Consider the following 19,445-nt stretch of genomic DNA (forward strand, 5'->3'; position numbering starts at 1 on the left):
CTCTACATTTAGATGATATCGTTTTCTAAATAGGTATATTGTGTACATTTTCTACTTTAAAATAGAAAAAGAGACCGGGAGGTTGGGAAAGAGCTGCATTTGCGCTTTTAGCTAAGAAATTAAAATGAACTGACGCTACCCTGAACGATCCTGGTGCCTCCTCCTTTTGGGCAGCAGACCAATCAGCGGCTCGTGGCGGGGCTTTGCTGCGCTTGAGAAGAAAGACTCCTCCCGACATATCCGTTAGAGGCCATTTTGAGGAGCTCGACCTGCAAACATCGGACGCTGACCGTTGTTACGCAGCACAGTTCAACTCTTTTTTTGTATTTTAATCATAGAGTTTGCTAATATAAGGATCAATGTCTCGATTCAACAATAATCGTGGTGGCTTTGCGATGAATCATTCCCAGCAACGCAGAGGAGGCGGTGGGCCAGGCGGCCCTATGAGGGGTGGGATAATGGGAAACCCACATTTCAGGAACCATCCTTTCCAGAACCAGAATCAAAACCAAAATCGGAGGGGAGCCAATAACAACTTCATCAGACCTTTGAATCAGGGGCAAAATACCCCACAGAAGCCGCAACCTAACCAGTCACTGCCAATTATTCCTCCACCAACTCCTGGCCCTGCTCTCACTATGAAGGGGCCGATGCAGCAGATACAGAAACCAGCACAACAGACCAACGCAATACCGGCAAAGCAACCGGAGCCGAAACTGGCAACCCCTGCACTGCAGCCGACGATTGAGTCACCTCCACCGAAACCCAACATCACGTCTCCACCACCGAAACCCAACATCACCTCTCCACCACCAAAACCCAACATCACTTCTCCTCCACCGAACCAGGTGAACAAGAACCAGAACCAGCAGCTGAAGTCGCCGATGGGAGACACAAACGGGAAAAAGCAGCCTCCACATCCGACCCAAAAGCCAGGGCCTCCGCAAGGCCCCAAACCCCCCCAACAAAGTCCGAGGTCCGGCCCCAGCCATGGCAATAACGGCCAGCGAGCAGGCCCTCATCAAGGCCAGAGGACAGGCCCATTCCAGGGCCAGCGGACAGGACCACCGGCATTTAGGCCCGAACGGGATCCAGGCGTAAGAATGTCCACAAACAACGACGAAGCCGAGACCGACGGCAGCCAGGATAAGGTCAGTGTTATTATTTGTAATACATGTTTTACTGTGGTTCATGTCGAGCCTTTGTTCGCTAACGTTAGCTTATTCAGTTGGCAATGCGCTCGATAAGTAATACTGTGGAGCCCGAGCGGGCGGGGGTTTCTCTCCTATCTTAACTACGTATAGTATTCAGTCGCCCGTGTCTGTCATTCGTTTTAGTAACAATAGCACTCTTCGCCGAGTAGTTCTTAAAATAAAACTATCTATTTTAAAATGACTTATATTGATAGCGGTACAGGCGGTGATTAAAATCACGCGCACCCTATTGCATTCGTTTCAGCTCTCCGCCATCTTGTCTGTAACGCGTACATTCACAAATATCATAATGTGTTGCTTGTGCTAAAACACAAGCAACACATTATGTTGCTTAACACCAATTGTCATTTTCATTGCGCCGACATCTCCCGTACACTAGTTTATCGTTTATGAATTATCGTCAGTCTGACTTATTTTTCCGTCGAGCAACAATGGCGAATGGGGGATGGGCGGCTCGTCTTGGACACATTAATGAAATACAAATTAAGCGACTGAAGAGGCAAGGTCTAGTCATATCTGAGCACAATATAACGTATGTCTATTGGCATTTTAACTTTAATGTTTCAGGGTGTTGTATTTTAGTCGGACAATTACATGTTTTTATTGTTTTATCGTCGACAGGCCTTCAGGGCAACCCTCTCCATGCTGCTGAAGCCTGGCGAGAAAACGTACACACAGAGATGTCGCCTGTTCATTGGGAATCTGCCCAACGACATCTCGGAGGAAGATTTCAAGAAGCTGTTCGCAAAATATGGGGAGCCCAGCGAAGTTTTTATCAACAAAAGCAAAGGCTTTGGATTCATCCGACTGGTAAGACATTACATTCTTATTTGTTTCAGAACTGGTCAATGAATAGGCTGACAATTCTGGAGAAAATCTGATTCAAAGTAGCTAAGGCTAATCTTACGTATTGTTTCTTGTAGGAATCCCGTGCACTTGCAGAGATAGCTAAAGCTGAGTTGGATGACAAGCCAATGAGAAGCAGACCCCTGCGTGTTCGATTTGCCACACACTCTGCTGCATTGTCTGTGAAGAACCTGTCACCATTTGTTTCGAACGAGCTCCTGGAGGAAGCCTTCTCGCAGTTTGGAATGGTTGAGCGATCCATTGTCATCGTGGATGATCGCGGACGCCCCACAGGCAAGGGAATTGTTGAATTTGCTTCCAAACCTGCTGCTAGAAAGGCATTGGATCGTTGCAACGAGGGTGTCTTCCTTCTCACCACGTAAGTGTTATTGATGTTTTATAAAAAATAAAAAGCACATATATTTTGTCTTCATTATTCAACTTTATTATGCACCTCAATAAGTTAATGAAACCATTACTCATTTGTCTTGGTTGTGTCACCGTTTTTAGGTCCCCACGGCCTGTTGTTGTGGAGCCTCTGGAGCAGTATGACGATGAAGATGGTCTCCCAGAAAAACTGGCACAGAAAAACCCCAGATATCAAGCGTAAGCGAGTTTCAGTTTGCCACAGCCATCTCCCTTTCTATTAAAAGCGATTACTAAGTAGTGTTGATATGATTTTGAGTTGAATAACGTCTTTGTCTAGAAGTCATTGTTTTGAGAGCAGCAGATGGTGTGATGGGGGTGGGGCTGCGGTTCGGGTGTTGCAGCTGTTACAAATCAATGTTCTGTGAAGAGGCAGACGGTTACCTGTGTAAACTGATTGAAGGGGTAAAAGAGATGACCGTTGCATTAAAGCCCTTTACTGGCAACACTGCTCACTGTAGGACAAATGAAAAGTTAAAATCACAATATGGCCCAGTTTTCAATCGAGTGTTACTGTTAGACTGTATTCAGCAATGTTTGTTACAATAGAGCATCTTATCTCAGCTCAAGAGTTCTTAAATTACTTGACTTTAGTAATTCCAATGGACAGGGCAATTCACAGTTGTATGTTGCGTAAACAATCATGTTAACCTAACTATTCGTACATTGTGTTGATTATTTCTATAGGGAGCGTGAGGAACCTCCTCGTTTTGCTCGTCCTGGCACTTTCGAATACGAGTACTCCAAGCGCTGGAAGTCCCTGGATGACATGGAGAAGCAGCAGAGGCAGCAGGTGGAGAAGAACATGCGCGAGGCCCGTGACAAGCTGGAGAGCGAGATGGAAGATGCCTTCCACGAGCACCAGGCCAGCCTGCTCAGACAAGGCAAGTGTAGTTGTGAATTTACCAGAGGAGGAAACAGACAAGATGGATGTCCCACTTGACATGTGGAATATTTTAAAGTGCCATAATTAAATGTGGTGTGCTCACATTTCCAGATCTGCTAAGGCGACAGGAGGAACTGAGGCGCATGGAGGAGGTGCACAGTCAGGAGATGCAGAAGAGGAAGGAGATGCAGATCAGGTATTTATGTTCATTAGAATTGAACATAGTTTGCTTATTAAAGAAAGGGATGTTGGCCACTGGGGCAACTTAATAAACACAAACCTACTACATTATTTCTACATTATTTAAGATGCACATTTTCTTATATTTATAAACTAGGATCACATAATAAACGTTTTTGTTTGTTTATCCAGACAAGAAGAAGAGCGACGCCGGCGGGAAGAAGAGATGATTCGCAAGAGGGACATGGAAGAACAGATGCGCCGCCAGCGTGAGGAGAACTTCAGGATGGGCAACTTCATGGATGTAAGTTAAACTTATTGTAAGAATTGAAAACTCTTACATATGTGCAATGCAGTTATTTCATCAGTTGTTGGTTTAATATTTATTCTCTTGTGTCTCTTTTTTTTTTATTAGAGGGACAGGGAAATGAGAATGAATCCTGGCATGAATGGTAAGTTATCTTCAACAATTTAAGCAGTCAAAAATAATCTTGTATACAGTGAGGCAAAAAAGTATTTAGTCAGCCACCAATTGTGCAAGTACTCCCATTTAAAAAGATGAGAGAGGCCTGTAATTTTTATCATAGGTATACCTCAACTATGAGAGACAGAATGAGAAAAGAAAATGCAGGAAATCACATTGTAGGATTTTTAATGAATTAATTGGTAAATTCCTCGGTAAAATAAGTATTTGGTCACCTACAAACAAGCAAGATTTCTGGCTCTCACAGACCTGTAACTTCTTCTTTAAGAGGCTCCTCTGTCCTCCACTCGTTACCTGTATTAATGGCACCTTTTTGAACTCGTTATCAGTATAAAAGACACCTGTACACAACCTCAAACAGTCATACTCCAAACTCCACTATGGCCAAGACTAAAGAGCTGTCAAAGGAGACCAGAGACAAAATTGTAGACCTGCACCAGGCTGGGAAAACTGAATCTGCAACAGGTAAGCAGCTTGGTGTGAAGAAATCAACTGTGGGAGCAATTATTAGAAAATGGAAGACATACAAGACCACTGCTAATCTCCCTCGATCTGGGGCTCCACGCAAGATCTCACCCCGTGGGGTCAAAATGATCACAAGAACGGTGAGCAAATATCCCAGAACCACACGGGGGGACCTAGTGAATGACCTGCAGAGAGCTGGGACCAAAGTAACAGAGGCTACCATCAGTAACACACTACGCCGCCAGGGACTTAAATCCTGCAGTTCCAGACGTGTCCCCCTGCTTAAGCCAGTACATGTCCAGGCCCGTCTGAAGTTTGCTAGAGGGCATTTGGATGATCCAGAAGAGGATTGGGAGAATGTCATATGGTCAGATGAAACCAAAATAGAACTTTTTGGTAAAAACTCAACTCGTCGTCTTTGGAGGAGAAAGAATGCAGAGTTGCATCCAAAGAACACAGCCTACCTACTGTGAAGCATGGGGGTGGAAACATCATGCTTTGGGGCTGTTTTTCTGCAAAGGGACCAGGACGACTGATCCGTGTAAAGGAAAGAATGAATGGGGCCATGTATCGTGAGATTTTGAGTGAAAACCTCCTTCCATCAGCAAGGGCACTGAAGATGAAGCGTGGCTGGGTCTTTCAGCATGACAATGATCCCAAACACACCGCCAGGGCAACGAAGGAGTGGCTTCATAAGAAGCATTTCAAGGTCCTGGAGTGGCCTAGCCAGTCTCCAGATCTCAACCCCATAGAAAATCTTTGGAGGGAGTTGAAAGTCCGTGTTGCCCAGCGACAGCCCCAAAACATCAGTGCTTTAGAGGAGATCTGCATGGAGGAATGGGCCAAAATACCAGCAACAGTGTGTGAAAACCTTGTGAAGACTTACAGAAAACGTTTGACCTCTGTCATTGCCAACAAAGGGTATATAACAAAGTATTGAGATGAACTTTTGTTATTGACCAAATACTTATTTTCCACAATAATTTGAAATAAATTCTTTAAAAATCCTACAATGTGATTTCCTGGATTTTCTTTTCTCATTCTGTCTCTCATAGTTGAGGTATACCTATGATAAAAATTACAGGCCTCTCTCATCTTTTTAAATGGGAGAACTTGCACAATTGGTGGCTGACTAAATACTTTTTTGCCCCACTGTATATCTTGCCTAAGTCTACTTAATCACCTTTTCCCTCACCATGCTAAATAGTGACCGTATCTCAACACTTTTATAAGGATGTGCAGAGTTTATATTTGACTTGTCATTTCTTATAGATATGCCCTTTGGTGGAGCCAACCAGAAGTTCCCAATGGGCTTTGAGGGACCGAAGGGAATGGGACCAGCTGCAGGAGGCCTGATGCCCAACGAAATGGTAACGTATCCCTCTTTTTAGACGAGTTGTAGTTCATGTAGTTGTGTTGGTTTCTTTTTTTTTTGTTGGAAGAACTCCCAGCTGATCTTTCAACATCAAGGCCAGCTGGCCAAGCACTATGGGAAGTTATGAATGATTTGTGCGGCCAGCTGTCTTCGGATGGCTTGCTTGTTGTTGTATTGACAGATGTGCTGAGTGCCTGATAGTTTCTTTCAATGGTAAGCCAAGCCCCCTCAGTTACTTCCATCTGGCTCTTACTGCTTTTCAGCTAGGAAACCCGTCAACCTGCACTAAATCATAAGAAATTGCTCTCCGGTGTGCTGTCTGACAGCTGAAGGCCGAATCCAATGGCTCTGCTCACTCTTATCACAACATTTGTGTAGTGGACTGCTATTGCAAGCCCTGTCTCATGTGAGCTGAACAGGCACCTTTTCACCAGAGGCAGAATGTCGTCTACCTGAGTTTGTTCACATAACCTTTGACAATGTGCTGATTTGTGAAAAAACAACTTTTTTTCATACTGAACTATCCTTTCATGCATTGTCTGTCATGATGAAGGGATGTTGTATAGCAACAGGCTACATGTATTTTAACTAGGGTAGGGGTGTAGTTCATCTTCTCGCCAAGCATCCTTTACTTTTGTCATAAACATCTTTTTAAATGATTGAGCATTTAAAATGCTTTTAGTGCAGGCTGACGGTATACGGCATTAAAACCGGACCACAATATTTAAACTGGATTAACTGCAGGATTAATTGATGGGGGCAGGCAAGACTTGTGAACATTTGTATTGAGAAGGTGTATTTGTGAATACTGGACAAAGATCTTGATATCTATGCTTCTGGCAGAATTGTAGTACCAATGTTAGGTTGGTTTCTGGTTGACACCTAGGGATGGGTATCGTTTGGATTATATTGAGGCGTATTCTGTCAATGATACTTCATTTCAGTTTGGTTTTCATTCAATACTGTTACTGGTTCTTTTCTTGACTAAATTATAGCTTTTTTTCCTAAATGTACACATTGAGAACAGGATGAGATTTAATTTATATTTTAATATAAGGTAATGTTGTATCTATGGATGGAACAGAAATGTTTTTGTACAGCCAACTCTGGAAACAATTTTAAAGAGCCTGCAGGGAGGAGGGCTTTGACTAAATGGGCCATAATTGGCTCAATCTTTAGATTTGTGACAAACTCTAAGCTAAACAGACTACACAGATGGCTTGTTTTAGCTTGTTTGTAAACATTTGCGATTAGCAAATCGGCACGTTGTGCTTGTGTAAAGCATAAGGGCAGGTCCCAAAAGTCTGTAGCCAGAACAGATATAATAAATATTATCTATCTAAATCTTTACATTACAATGATTTTAAATGTGTGTATTGCTTAAGAATTGGCTTTGTACTCTCAAATAGGACTTAAGTTGGACACATTTGAGTCCCAAAACAGCGAGGAGAGGAAATGCTGCGGTGTGATAATAGATTACACCAGAACGTTTTTAAAATGCCAATAAAATAACTGCTAGAGTTTATTAATACTACTACTTGTCTGTTTGCCTTGTGGTGCATTTAATTATAGTTTTCGCAGCCCATCCCTAATTACAATTGACTGTTATAACATCTTAAGATGTATTCACTTTTTAGGTTACATAAATGAATCAATCATTGAAGTTGTATATACAACCATTTTCTGTTAAGCATATGCTTTAACTTTAGAGTTTTGCCCTTGTTTGGCAAATCAAACTTTGTGTCCTCATGCTAAAAGAGCATCCCATAATTATATATTCTTGCTTTAAATGTAAAGCATGATTTTCCTTAAAGTGGTTTTAGAAATTCTTACAATCCATGAAACGCTCACTCAACCTATTTACTAATTATGCCTTAATGTAAAGCTCCTTATGGCGGCTGATCAGTTTGATATCCACTTGAGTACTCGTAATCCGCTTCCTTACTACATCGCTATGTATGTTCTGATTTGACCGTATTTTTCCACTGTAGCCATGTTGAAAAAATAGACTCTCTGTGTTTGAGTTTTTAGATTCTGAGGCTTTTCACACTATTCAGGTTCCACAGAGTATGCCAGCATTGGCATATAATGTGCATATTGTTTTCCTGTTGGCGAAATGTCTTGTGCAATGTTTCATTTTACAGTGGCAATATTCTACACATGCCTCTGATGTAGTCCTTCAGAGTCTGGTCTCATTTGGGACCATAAGTCATTTATGAATTTCATAAAAATGCAGTGTCATAAGAGGTACTGTAATAGCAGGATAGTATATTAATCTAGAATTCCCACTCAGGAAACCACATATCATTAAAGGAAACGACTTGAGCCCGCAACACAAAAGAAACAATGACATATTTATTTTCATGAATGCCTCCAACGTGTTTTCTGTTGCTACACTACGTAATAGACAATTGTGGGTAGCAAAAAGGCTAGACCTACGGAGTAGTAAGACTAGGCTAAAGGCTGGTCTTGGCATGCACTGGAGAGACCGCAATAGGTCGGCACTGACTAACGAAAGCATTACCCTCTCTTCCTTTTCTGTATGTAACCTGTGGCACCTGTGGACCTTCATATTGGAACGAACCGTTTCTTCGGATGTGTCTCCTGCTGGTTGTGTTGTAAATCTCACAATATAAAACAAATCACCTTTACTACCGTACCATTTATACACTTCCATATGGACATGAACTCTGTGCCTGCGCACTAAACCATTACTTAACCCTCCTCCCCTACAATCTGCGCATCTGTCAAATTGAACCCCTCAGCGCAACGAGCGCTTTGCCCAGGGCGGTCCTAGGGGAATGGGTCCTGGTAACCCCGGGTTCGGCAGGGTCCGCGAGGAGTTTGATGGTCCTGCTAAGAAACCCCGTTTTTAAATGCTGCTCTTTGAAGCTTCCAGCAGCACCATTTGTATAGGTTCTCCACAACAAACATGTCGAGTCGCATTTCTTGTATTTAAGTTTAAATTGTTGCTACATTTTTAGCCTGACAATTTACTCATTTTATGACAGTCAATATTTTCCTTTTTTATTTTTTATTGTCAGTAGTATGGAAAGATGGAACAGCCTTGTGTGATCGTTAGCTCTTCCTGACACATGTATACTTTTCTTTTCTAGATGTATTATGCTCTGTGAGTCGCCGTGAAGTGATAACTGTATCCATTTTCGCTACCTTCTATGGCTGTGTTTTATGCCATACATTTGGAGTCAAAGCATGTATTATAATAAAGAGACATTGGTTGTGTCCGGCAAAACGTTAACATTTATTTCTTAAAGTTTAAACTATAAACCTTTAATATGTTCCAAAAGCAACAACATACTGACAACTAGTTGTTTGTAATTGACGTGGCTATTTCTGCCACGATGGGTCTTAAAGGATCTATGTGTTATCTCTGCCGAAGTCCTAAACCTCATTGGCTCAGCGACGCGTAGCCCCGCCTGATGCATATGGTCACTGCAAATTAAGTCATTTGCTTCTTCTTCTGTTTTTTATTCCCATTTAAACTCAATGGACAAGCTGACATGATTACAATTGGCATTCTCGATGTAATATAAGTGTTTATTAGACTTAAGAAAAATAAGTAAGTGAGCAGTGATGTGTTATTGGTAAAGGGCATTCGGACATTTAGCTTCTGCAAGGCTACTCTGCCTTCAACACTTGGAACTGTACAGGAGATGCAATATTCTTATTTTACTTCAATATGCAACTCTGTGTTTTTTCTCCACAAACACATATTAGAAGCTATGGAACTCTCCTCTTTGAACCTGCCATTCTGAAGTGGTTTAAGCATGGTTCATGCACTGTATTTCAGTAACTCTTCTTTTACAGACATGTTTCAGGAAAGCAGAAATACTACACATAGGTCCTTTAAGAAAGGCTTGTTTTGTGGTTGTGGGTAGCCAACTACACACTCATCATCTTATAAAAACAAATGCTTTTATCAGATACTGAGTGACTTACAGGAAATATTAGTGCATCCTTTGAGCAATATTTGAAGGCTAATGACTACGTTCAGATGCAGTCCAATACAATATTTAAAAATGTAAGGATCACCGCGTTTTCCTTTGTTTCAAAATTGTACATTTTGAAACAAAGTTACTGTTGGCATCTTCTTGGTAGTTGAAGGGTTGTTTTGATAAATTGAGGACAGCGAATTACAAATTAAAAAACCAAAGCAATCCACCGAGATGTGCATTACGCTTTTGAATACCCTCAGTCTGTTAGCATTTTCCTTAATTAAGCCTCAGTTGGTCTTTCGACAGTGAGACCAATATATAACGATGCATTGTATACAGCTCTACAATACTTATCAGTCTTTTTTGGTTTCCATGTGAAAAAGTTGCGGTATAGAGCACCACAGGGATGATGTATTTTTGTAGGCCGACCCGGAAGTAAGCTGCACATGGGTTCCCTCGACAAAAAAGCAATGCGATTTCTCCATAGGGTTTTGGAACATTGTAAAAAAATCAGATCTGTGGAAAACCAACCTGTTTGATGAATGCAGGTTTTGTTCAGCCGGATAATCTCCACGTCTACCCTACTTCTATAATATTTGAAGCATGAATCTAATCGCCAGAAGCAAAATGCTAACGTTATGCTAAAGCAGGGTAGCAGGACTTCAACGTCCCGCCAACTTAAGATTGTTTCAACTGACTTTCGTGCGCTTGCTTATTTTAACAAAGCTTTTCCTTTTAGCTACACTGAACTAGAAGTATTTCAAGCAGAACAGGGGGAAACAAACTTAGTGGGAATGTTTACATGTTCGGCGTACTGACGTACAACCTCCTCGACAAACTCTGTAGTCCTATTCAGCTGCTTGTTAGCAACCATTGTTTTTCAGACACGTAAACTCTTCAAAAATCACCAGTGGGGGGGGGGGGGGTATTTATTTGATGTATTTAATGTCATAGAGCAAAATATGATGCTTATCTGAAATTTGTCAACCACAGACCTTCGAGCCATTTTCCCAAATCCTATGGAGAAATCACATTCACTCTGAGACGAGGGAACCAGAAGTTGTAAAATGCTAAATAACTTCTGGGTTTTAGGACTCGTTCCTGCGGCACTCTATTACTTGGTATTTTTTGCTATCTTCAGTCGACATATCAGGCAAGCTAAGCTTGCACATGAATGAGCTCAAACACTGCAGGCCAATGAGAATTGAAAAGTAACCTACTGTTAGCGAGCCCAATTTTATTTCTATTGACTCAACCAAGATTATAATGACCGTCTATAATATAACATACCTGCATCTAAACATAGTCCTATTCAGTCAAAATACTTATTTTTGGGTATAGTTATCAACAGCTTCTATGTTTAACTAAATTGAATGTTGATACAATAGATACAATATTTGTTGGCATAATTACATGCTATCAAGTTAAGACTGTGAAGGAGCTCCGTTATAAGAAAGAAAATATAAAAGGATTTAGGATTTTCAGTTGCATGAAATGAGTATAACATGAGTCAGCAAGACAGCCAATATTGTAAAATCTTGCCCTTCACAAAAGTTGAAGATAACAAGGTTGCAAAGCATTTATTATCCTGAAGAAGACGAGAACGTTCTCCCTACGCAAGGTCAACTGCATTGATGTGGTTTGAACTGCAGTTGAATACCGTGCCAATGTTGGATGCACCTTTTTCTACTTTTTGTAACTGACAAGAGATGGTGTTTGGGAATTCCCTTTTTACAACTTGTCGCTTTGCAAAAAGTCACAATTCTTTACTTTCATCAATTCTAGATTGAATTGGTTTATATTCCTTCATATCATTAATTGGGTGCCCGCTTTGCATTAAAAGAGACAACGTGTGTTAAGCTGTAGTTGCGTCAATGTCATCTGTTGCAATATTGTAGGACACAATAAGTTTCAAAAGAAAATACAATCTTATTTAAACTGCCGTCATGGGTGCTTTGTGCCCAGTATGGAGAGCCTTCAAAAACGTATTTGAACTAGAGGGCACTTGCGGAGCACAGCCCTCTGCCAAGGCCCATCGCTTCATCACCGTGTCTTTATTGGCCCATGCTACACCCTTCCACCAAATGTAATGAAAATTGCAGCAGTTTTTTTCCATAATCCTGCAAAGGGTCCAGACCGAATCCTTGGTGAAGGTAACAATGAGCTTTATAAGATCTTAAAAAAGAGCCTGCTATTTCAAAAAATCAAATGATTGGCTAAAGTCTTCCTGCAACTGATATTCAAATGATAACTTTTATGCCCTATTTGGACCCTCCCCATGAATAATGTCAGTACCCGGTCTGAAGTACTTTGACATTACGTTGGCATCAAACGGACATTGGCTTGCCTCAGCAAGCATTTCTGAGAGTTGTGTGATAGGAGATGGGCTTGAAAGTGAGTGTAAGTATTTTTGTATTAACCACATTTGAGAACTAAGTATACTTTCATCTTACTGTGTTTTTCTGATGGAAATTGAGAATTTGCTCAGAAAAGCCCTTTTTTTTTCTTTTTGGCGGTGTCCTGATCAACAGTTTTTGGTACAGTGCTTTTTTTAAACTGTAAACATCCACGGGCTGACTTTGGACAATAGTTGGACCTATAATTGGAGGACCACAGTGATCAGTGCAGTAATAGTTCTTTTCAGTTGCCTAATAGCTGCCAAAACATTAAAGTATGTAAGACGCAAAGAAACTTAAACATTACTTGAACGTCCTCATGCAGTGTGAATTTACTCTGCACAATAACAAACAATATAAAAGCATTTGTGCATTTCACCCCCTTTCATCTAATTAATATTACTTTTTGATTATGCTGAAAAAGTGTTATCCTTCCGCAAGGCTTCCCTTGTCAACAACAATTTATGAAGGTGTTAGGAGAATCATGGAGAGCTCAGACCTTGGTGTATCCAACCAATTATCGGGATCTTTGCTAATGATGCTGTTAATCAAAATCTAGACATTCTGGCACGTCCCTTAACCCTCTGATATTTCCAACAATACTGAAAGCCATTTTTTCCAGGTCCAAGTTACCCTCTCTTGGCCCAACAGTAAAAATAGAGTATTTTAAACTGAATCTCTTTTATCCTTAAACACCTTGACATTGTTTCAAAATTGTCACTAATCTGAGCCTAATCATTTTAAAGTTGTTAAACGTCCCACACACTTTCAGAGCTGCCAGTTTAATTCCCACTACAGAAAAAAAACTTCTGTAAAATGTTGATACCTCATCATGTCCTTGCCATTTTTACTGTGTAAGAATCGCTACTTATCCTTCCCCTTTGTGTGGGCTCTAAGAAACCTGAAAAACACACCGGACTATGGATACATGGTGATATAATTGGAGATCAAAGAGTGTTCATCTGTAATGTGACGTGTGTTTGTGTTATGTACATTTTTCTTTAACAGGTTTGACCAGCTTTAAAGATTGTGGACTGTGGAGGAATTTGTGGCTGTATAGCGTGGATGCTTTAGGCTAAAAGAAAACTTGACACTGGACTCGTGTACAAATTTACTTTAGTAAGACTCACAATAGAACATGTGAAAGGCAAGAAATTCAGGATGCCGACATGTTAGCCTTTGATAAGTAGATCTATCTAGCTTTGTGGCAATCCTTTTGCAAAACATGGATATAGATTTGGAGAGATAACCTCTGTTGAATACAAGACAACCATGACAGATTGCAACTTTATTTATTTCCAATGTCACTCAAGATGTTAAAACGGAATTATGCCTAAAACTTGAGGGTTTATTTAGTTTTTAAAAGCCAGTAATTGAGTTTTCTATTTTTCTAATATGTTTGAAGACATTGCTGTACCTACATGATTGCTCTTCTAGTAAAGGTTTTCCCAGTTTGGTTTGGGTTAAGTTATATTTTCTGAAGAGAGCCATTCCAAAATAAGTTCACTCTGGAAAAAGTTCACAGCAATTGTCGTAAAAGATCCATTTGTAAAGATAAGTCCAAATCTCTCTGGTAATGCAGCATTACACTGTTGAAAGCTTAAGGGGATTCCACATGTCAATTTTAGTTGTTAGTCTTTTTAGTTTAAATGTTTCATAATTTGTCAAGCTTCCATTTTCTTTTTTGGACTTCATTACAGTCCATTAATTTGAAAACTTAAAATGAACAGCAACAAAGGATTCAGTTTGGTAGTCTTATTTGGTAAATATATATATAGTCCTGTGTCTGATTCAACGGACAGATGTTTAACCAGATTTTCTGAGTTAACTTAACTTGACCTCCGGAATCTGTGTTTTCACATTGAATGCAAAAACTGTGGGGGGAACAAGTGAGTTGGTAAGACAATTAGTAAGTATCAGAGCATTGTAAGGAAACATGAAGATAAGCAAGGACTAGTTGAACAGAGACGTTTTGCTCCAACAGCATCTGAACATCCTGCAACGTAGTACAAGTGCTCATTGAAGTGACCCAGGTATATCTTTTAAAACTTTGAATGTTATGTCTGTGTTGGTGTTGTGTACAAATTGTTTTTCTTTAACAGGTTTGACCATCTTTAAAGGTGTTGGACTGTGAGAAGGAACTTTCCAAACCAAGACAAATCTGTAGCTTCTAAGCTGTTGATGATGAAAACTCAAGGACCAACTAGAACTTGTTTTTGAAAGACTTGGATTAATGTTTAATCATGAAATGCTGCGCTTTGATCGCAGCTTGTAAAGTTTGAAGATGGAGAATCTTTACTCTGGCCATCCTTTACGCACTAAAACCCTAAGCTTCCCATGTTGCAGTATATTTTCCCTTAATGTGTTAATGCAGTTGAAAAGAAAACCACTGACTTTTTTTGATAATGGCCATTGTCAGTATCAGTCTATGCAGGCATTAAGTTGTGAATTGATTTCAGATGTTTGGACAGGGTTTTCTCTTATGGCCAACACATTCTGACTTTGTTATTTACGTTGAAATATTGGCAATATTCATCAAAAGATGTTATACCAACTAGTAACGGCCCTTGTTAAAGTTAAAAACCTGTAATGTGTTTTTGCCAACACACTTATTAGCCTTTGTTATTTGAGTAAATTGGTAACCAAAGCTTTGACGCTGACATTCCTTACTAGAAGTTAAGAGTGAAGCTTTGTTCATTGCTAACCACATTGATCCAAGTACACCAAGTATAATGGCAGTTCAGCACTGGGAATAAATACCGCCCATTTAGATTGCATTGTGGTAGTTTAATCAATGCTATGGCTCTATTAATTGGCACTATATTACCGAGATGAATACAAAGGCAGTTGAGAACACGTAGCAGAATACACAGGACCTGTATCGGAGGTTGAGATCAGGGATATCCCTTATTACCCACATATTTTGACTGCAACGTTAAAGCAAAGCTTTGACAAAGTAACTATAGTAAAAAAGTTAACATGGACATCCCATAATGCAACACATTTTGGCATAGCTTGACACTGACATGCCTGAAGAATAGTTATCCAAGGACTCATGCCTTTCCATCTCATTTGCACCCATATTTGTTCTAACTTTTGGAAAATCCCTGACCTTGTTGGAGCAAAACAACACTAGTGGCCCTGACCGACCCCCCCCCCCATTCACCAACCTACCTGAGACAGGAAGTCCCGTACACCTAACGGTTGAAGAGAGGATGGCGTGTTGTGTGTGTGTGTTTCGTGTCTTTGGTTAAATGAGAGATGTGTAGCTGCTGTCAGCCAGCTTGTCAGAGACAGGCTGCCCCAGTCCACAGTAGAGGCTCTTCTCTGCAGTTGGGTTACATTGACGATGGGTAGTTCTGCAGAAGTCAGTGGACAGTAAAGCCTGGACTTGTTTGCACTGCAGCCAGAGGTATGCTTACACAGATCAGCTGAACAAGTAAGGTAAGTGTTCCATCCATGTTTATAATACCAGATGCACAGTTCTCCCCTAACTTAACTCTTCTCTCCGTCCTCTCTTACACCACGTTGCTGTTCAGTGACGCTCACAGGGCTTCTGGCATCACACTTGCAAAGAATGGCATCACAGTGCAGATTTCTGTTTTTCAACCTTTTTGTGTGTGGATGTGGCAACTCATTTTAGACCGTGCAGTGTGTGTATGGTTGTAGTACTTTGGCTTCTCTGTATGTATGCATGAACGGTACTATGTATGGACTGCTGAGTCAATGGTTCAACACTAGTTTCTAAAAAAGGGTGTGCTGCTGTCAGTTTGTGAGAGCACTGCTTGAATGCTTCAAACAAGGTAACCAGTATTGGAAGGATTAAATCTGTACGAAATGTCAAGTCTCCTCATTCAGCTTGTGCTGATTTCTTAGGTAATTTTTGCTGAATGTTTTCTGCAATATTTAAAAGCTATTGAGCTTCAGTAATAGGCAGGCTGTGTGCAACAATGACCAGACATGAGTCAAACTCAAATGGCATTTATTTAAGAGCTTTCTGGGTAGTTTTGTCTTTGTGCTCACATCTTTTTTATATCTCGAACAGTCGTAGTGCTGTGTGGACAGTTTGCAGGCTACTTTTTCACGTCTATTCACCTTAAGTACAGTAGTCCCATTGTGGTTCACAGAACCATGGTCAACAATAAAAACCATTGTAATTATTTAAATGTTACCGGAGCATCTGTTGTCATCACTCCTGACTGTCTTCAATGTAAAACTATAAACATTAATACTTTGTGGTACTGGGTTGGGATCTTTGCAGCTTTCAAGTGAAGCACATACTGTTGGGTTGCTCTGGGTGGGATTGTAAAAAAAATGTTTTGTCGTTTTGTTCCCCTGGTCTGATTCTTCCACAACAACCTTTGTGACTTACTGTTTGTAGGCTGAGAGTTTTATCTTGAAAGAACAGTTATTTAAATTGACTTATTTTCTGAGCTCATGTTTAGCCTTTTCAATTCACTTTCTCTTCAAAGAAAATGTGGATATAGTACCTCACCTGACATGTGCACTGGTGACACCAGTGCATTATTCACAACAGGTCTTAAATATCTAAAATATTTTTTATGTCTTAATACTTATAGATATTTTAGATTGTTTTGAACTTACAAGTAAACTTGTAAAGTTAAATTTAACCTCCAAATGCACAGAAATATAGTATTTTGGTACATTTCCATTTTTTACACACATGAGATTAAGCTTATATTAAAAACATTTGCAGCATGCATCCTAACTAATTAAATGTAAGGTTTACTTCCTGTTTACATCCGCCAATGCATCATGGGAACTGTAGTTTAACATTTTACAGCTTAATTATCCTTTAATGTTTTGGTTATCAAATGTTTCACTACTTTTTTGTTATACCAACATACACTTTTGACAGTATAATGGGGCAATGCCCGAAACTGATTATTTCTTCTGGTTAAAAAATATATCTATAAACTTTATTTGACATCCTTTTTAAGGGAAGGGAGGAGGAAAAGGGGTAGATGTAGTTATTTTGTGACAATTAGATTTTACAGTAGTGCTGGACTCTTTATCGCTTTTCGCTCAGTACCTCTTACTGCTGATATTTTCTAACTTCCTTTTGGAATACCATTCACTGCCAGTGTCTGCGCAGCGGGGTACACAATACATGACCACTGTGGCATTTTCCTTTTTGTTGCTTCTACGTAGGAGACTAAATAACTGTTGTGGAGTTATCGATTCTCCTTGATCAAGAGGGAACCACACTGTACAGCCAATGTCGTGAATCGAGCCCTGGAGGCTGCCGAGATGTATCTGTCTGCACTGTGATCCATTTTCTAACCATGTCCTCGGTCCTGATTGGCCACAATAATCTTCATGTCCTGTCAATGAGTGTGATGCCAGAACAACCCTTATGGCTTCTAATGGCCTCAAAGTCTGCACGACTGACAATGAAAATGACCAAGTCTTCTCTCCATAAGCTCTTGGTGTAGCTCCCAGCTCTGCTTGGGGTTTTTGCAGTAACACCCCTGATGTGTCAATATGAAGTTCAGCTTCATATGGCTTTGTGACAGTTCCCCAAGGTTTGCAACAGACCTGAACGTTGTCATGATTTTGTCTCTACTGCAGTTTCAACAAAAGTATCTACTTCAGGATCCTGAGATGCCTTTCTAAAATCTGTTGTTTACTTGTATCTCTCTCATACAACCTATTTGAACTTTTTCTCACATTCACACTTAAACTCTAAATGCATGTTTTCATTATAACATCATTATTAGTATTTACAATTAAAACATTAAGTCACTGCACATACAAAAAACATGCAAAACACCCATAGGTGCTCTTTATTTCTTGTTCTCAAATGTGGCATCCTCAAAAAAGTTATTGTGTATGAAACGAACGTTTAAAAAATGTTATTAACCTGTTGAGCAGTTCACTACTCGGCTCTCATCGTTTGTTTCTCGCCACAGGAACCTCGAGCAGTGGAAGGAGGCTGAGAATCCACGCCATTAAACAAAGGTAAGATCTACAGTGGTTAGTTCTCTGCAATCTGTTGGATTGGTGGCAAACATGTTATGCCCCCCGATTTAGTTTTTGCACTTTAATGTATAATACCGCAACCACGATATGTCCCCTGTTAACCAAGAAAATCTCATTATGCGCCTACCTGCCTAACATAAATGTATGCCATATGCATACAGTGGAGCAGGAATGGGTCCTAAAGCCTGGAGATGAGTTAGTATTTTACCACATGTCCATTGTCTCAAAGTCAATGTTTTTGGGTTGGTTTTGGCTGACAGAAGGTCTGTGGTTAACACGAGCTTTAGAGACTTTCTCATTGAGTTGGACAACTTAAAATACATGAGTAAATACCCCCACTGAACAAACTAAAACTCCAGTGAAGCTGTGCAGGGCTTCACTGGATGCACTACAAATCGTTGTTCTGTAGTTATGTAATAGATAATTAACAGTTGCTCTTGTCTTTTGTCTCTTCTGTTGTTTTTTTTTAGGTGAAATGAAGACTAATGTGTTAAAATGCCAAAGCTGCAGGAGACCCAGCTGATGCACTTTGTGCGGACGCCAGGATGACTTCCATGTAAGTTCCCCTGCAGTCATTTATCATTTAATATCTTGTTACTTAAGCATTCAAGAAAATGTATCCACAATTATAATGCAAAATAAATTATGCATTTAAGTCCTATTTAAGTTGCAGTTTACTTGCTGAAGCATCGTTTCAGTTTAACAAAACCTTTTTTCTGCTCCATGTCAGAGCTGCAGCTGGTGACGTGATGCAGTACCAGGAAGCATCCAGCAGGAGGACAAGCAGCCCGCAGTCCAGAGGAGGGATGCACTGTTTTTAAATTAAAGTGTTAATAAATTATATTAACCTGACATTAGTTGTTTTGTATTTCTTACAAGGTGGATGATCATCAGGTTATTGGAGGTATGAGTTTACTTAAACCTGTTGTAACAAAATTGCACATATTCAGTCAAATGTAAGTTGCAGCATATGAAGCCTTACAAAGAATTGAAATAAAATCACAAAGTAATACCGAAAAAAAAGCTTGATAGTCTAATCCAGTGGTTCCCAACCTGTGCCGTGGCACACTAGGGTGCCGCGAGCACTGTCCAGGTGTGCCGTAGAATCTTTTGTTTTAGGCCTATGTTCCAAATGTTTTTCCTCACTTGATTGTACAATGGAGTTGATAAGCTAATAAACGGTATATATTGCTCTGATTAAGAAATATTAAATT

The 19,445-nt window shown here is 40.2% G+C and overlaps 1 protein-coding gene across 2 annotated transcripts; it reads left to right on the plus strand.

The window, feature by feature from the left end:
* Window positions 1–246: 246 nt before the first annotated feature.
* Window positions 247–19,083, plus strand: sfpq (splicing factor proline/glutamine-rich). 2 transcript variants are annotated; one of them, XM_063899095.1, is made up of 12 exons: window positions 247–1,151; window positions 1,836–2,024; window positions 2,138–2,439; window positions 2,571–2,666; window positions 3,174–3,370; window positions 3,484–3,568; window positions 3,745–3,856; window positions 3,968–4,004; window positions 5,774–5,871; window positions 8,642–18,210; window positions 18,702–18,787; window positions 18,962–19,083. In XM_063899095.1, the coding sequence occupies exons 1-10, from the start codon at window positions 360–362 to the stop codon at window positions 8,750–8,752; spliced, it is 2,019 nt and encodes a 672-aa protein (XP_063755165.1). In that variant the 5' UTR covers window positions 247–359; the 3' UTR covers window positions 8,753–18,210; window positions 18,702–18,787; window positions 18,962–19,083. The 2 variants fall into 2 exon arrangements, with proteins under 2 accessions (XP_063755165.1, XP_063755166.1); XM_063899096.1 differs by having other exon boundaries at window positions 18,162–18,210.
* The last annotated feature ends 362 nt before the right edge of the window (window positions 19,084–19,445 follow it).

The sequence above is a fragment of the Eleginops maclovinus genome, chromosome 13 (genome assembly GCF_036324505.1).
Source record: "Eleginops maclovinus isolate JMC-PN-2008 ecotype Puerto Natales chromosome 13, JC_Emac_rtc_rv5, whole genome shotgun sequence".
NCBI classification, from domain to species: domain Eukaryota; kingdom Metazoa; phylum Chordata; class Actinopteri; order Perciformes; family Eleginopidae; genus Eleginops; species Eleginops maclovinus.

Excerpts from the sequence above, each read along its gene's own strand:
- sfpq (XM_063899095.1), top strand. The coding sequence starts at position 360 with ATGTCTCGATTCAACAATAATCGTGGTGGCTTTGCGATGAATCATTCC. Across the intron at positions 2,025-2,137 it reads GCTTTGGATTCATCCGACTG|GAATCCCGTGCACTTGCAGA; the intron begins GTAAGACATTAC and ends TGTTTCTTGTAG. Across the intron at positions 3,371-3,483 it reads GGCCAGCCTGCTCAGACAAG|ATCTGCTAAGGCGACAGGAG; the intron begins GCAAGTGTAGTT and ends TCACATTTCCAG.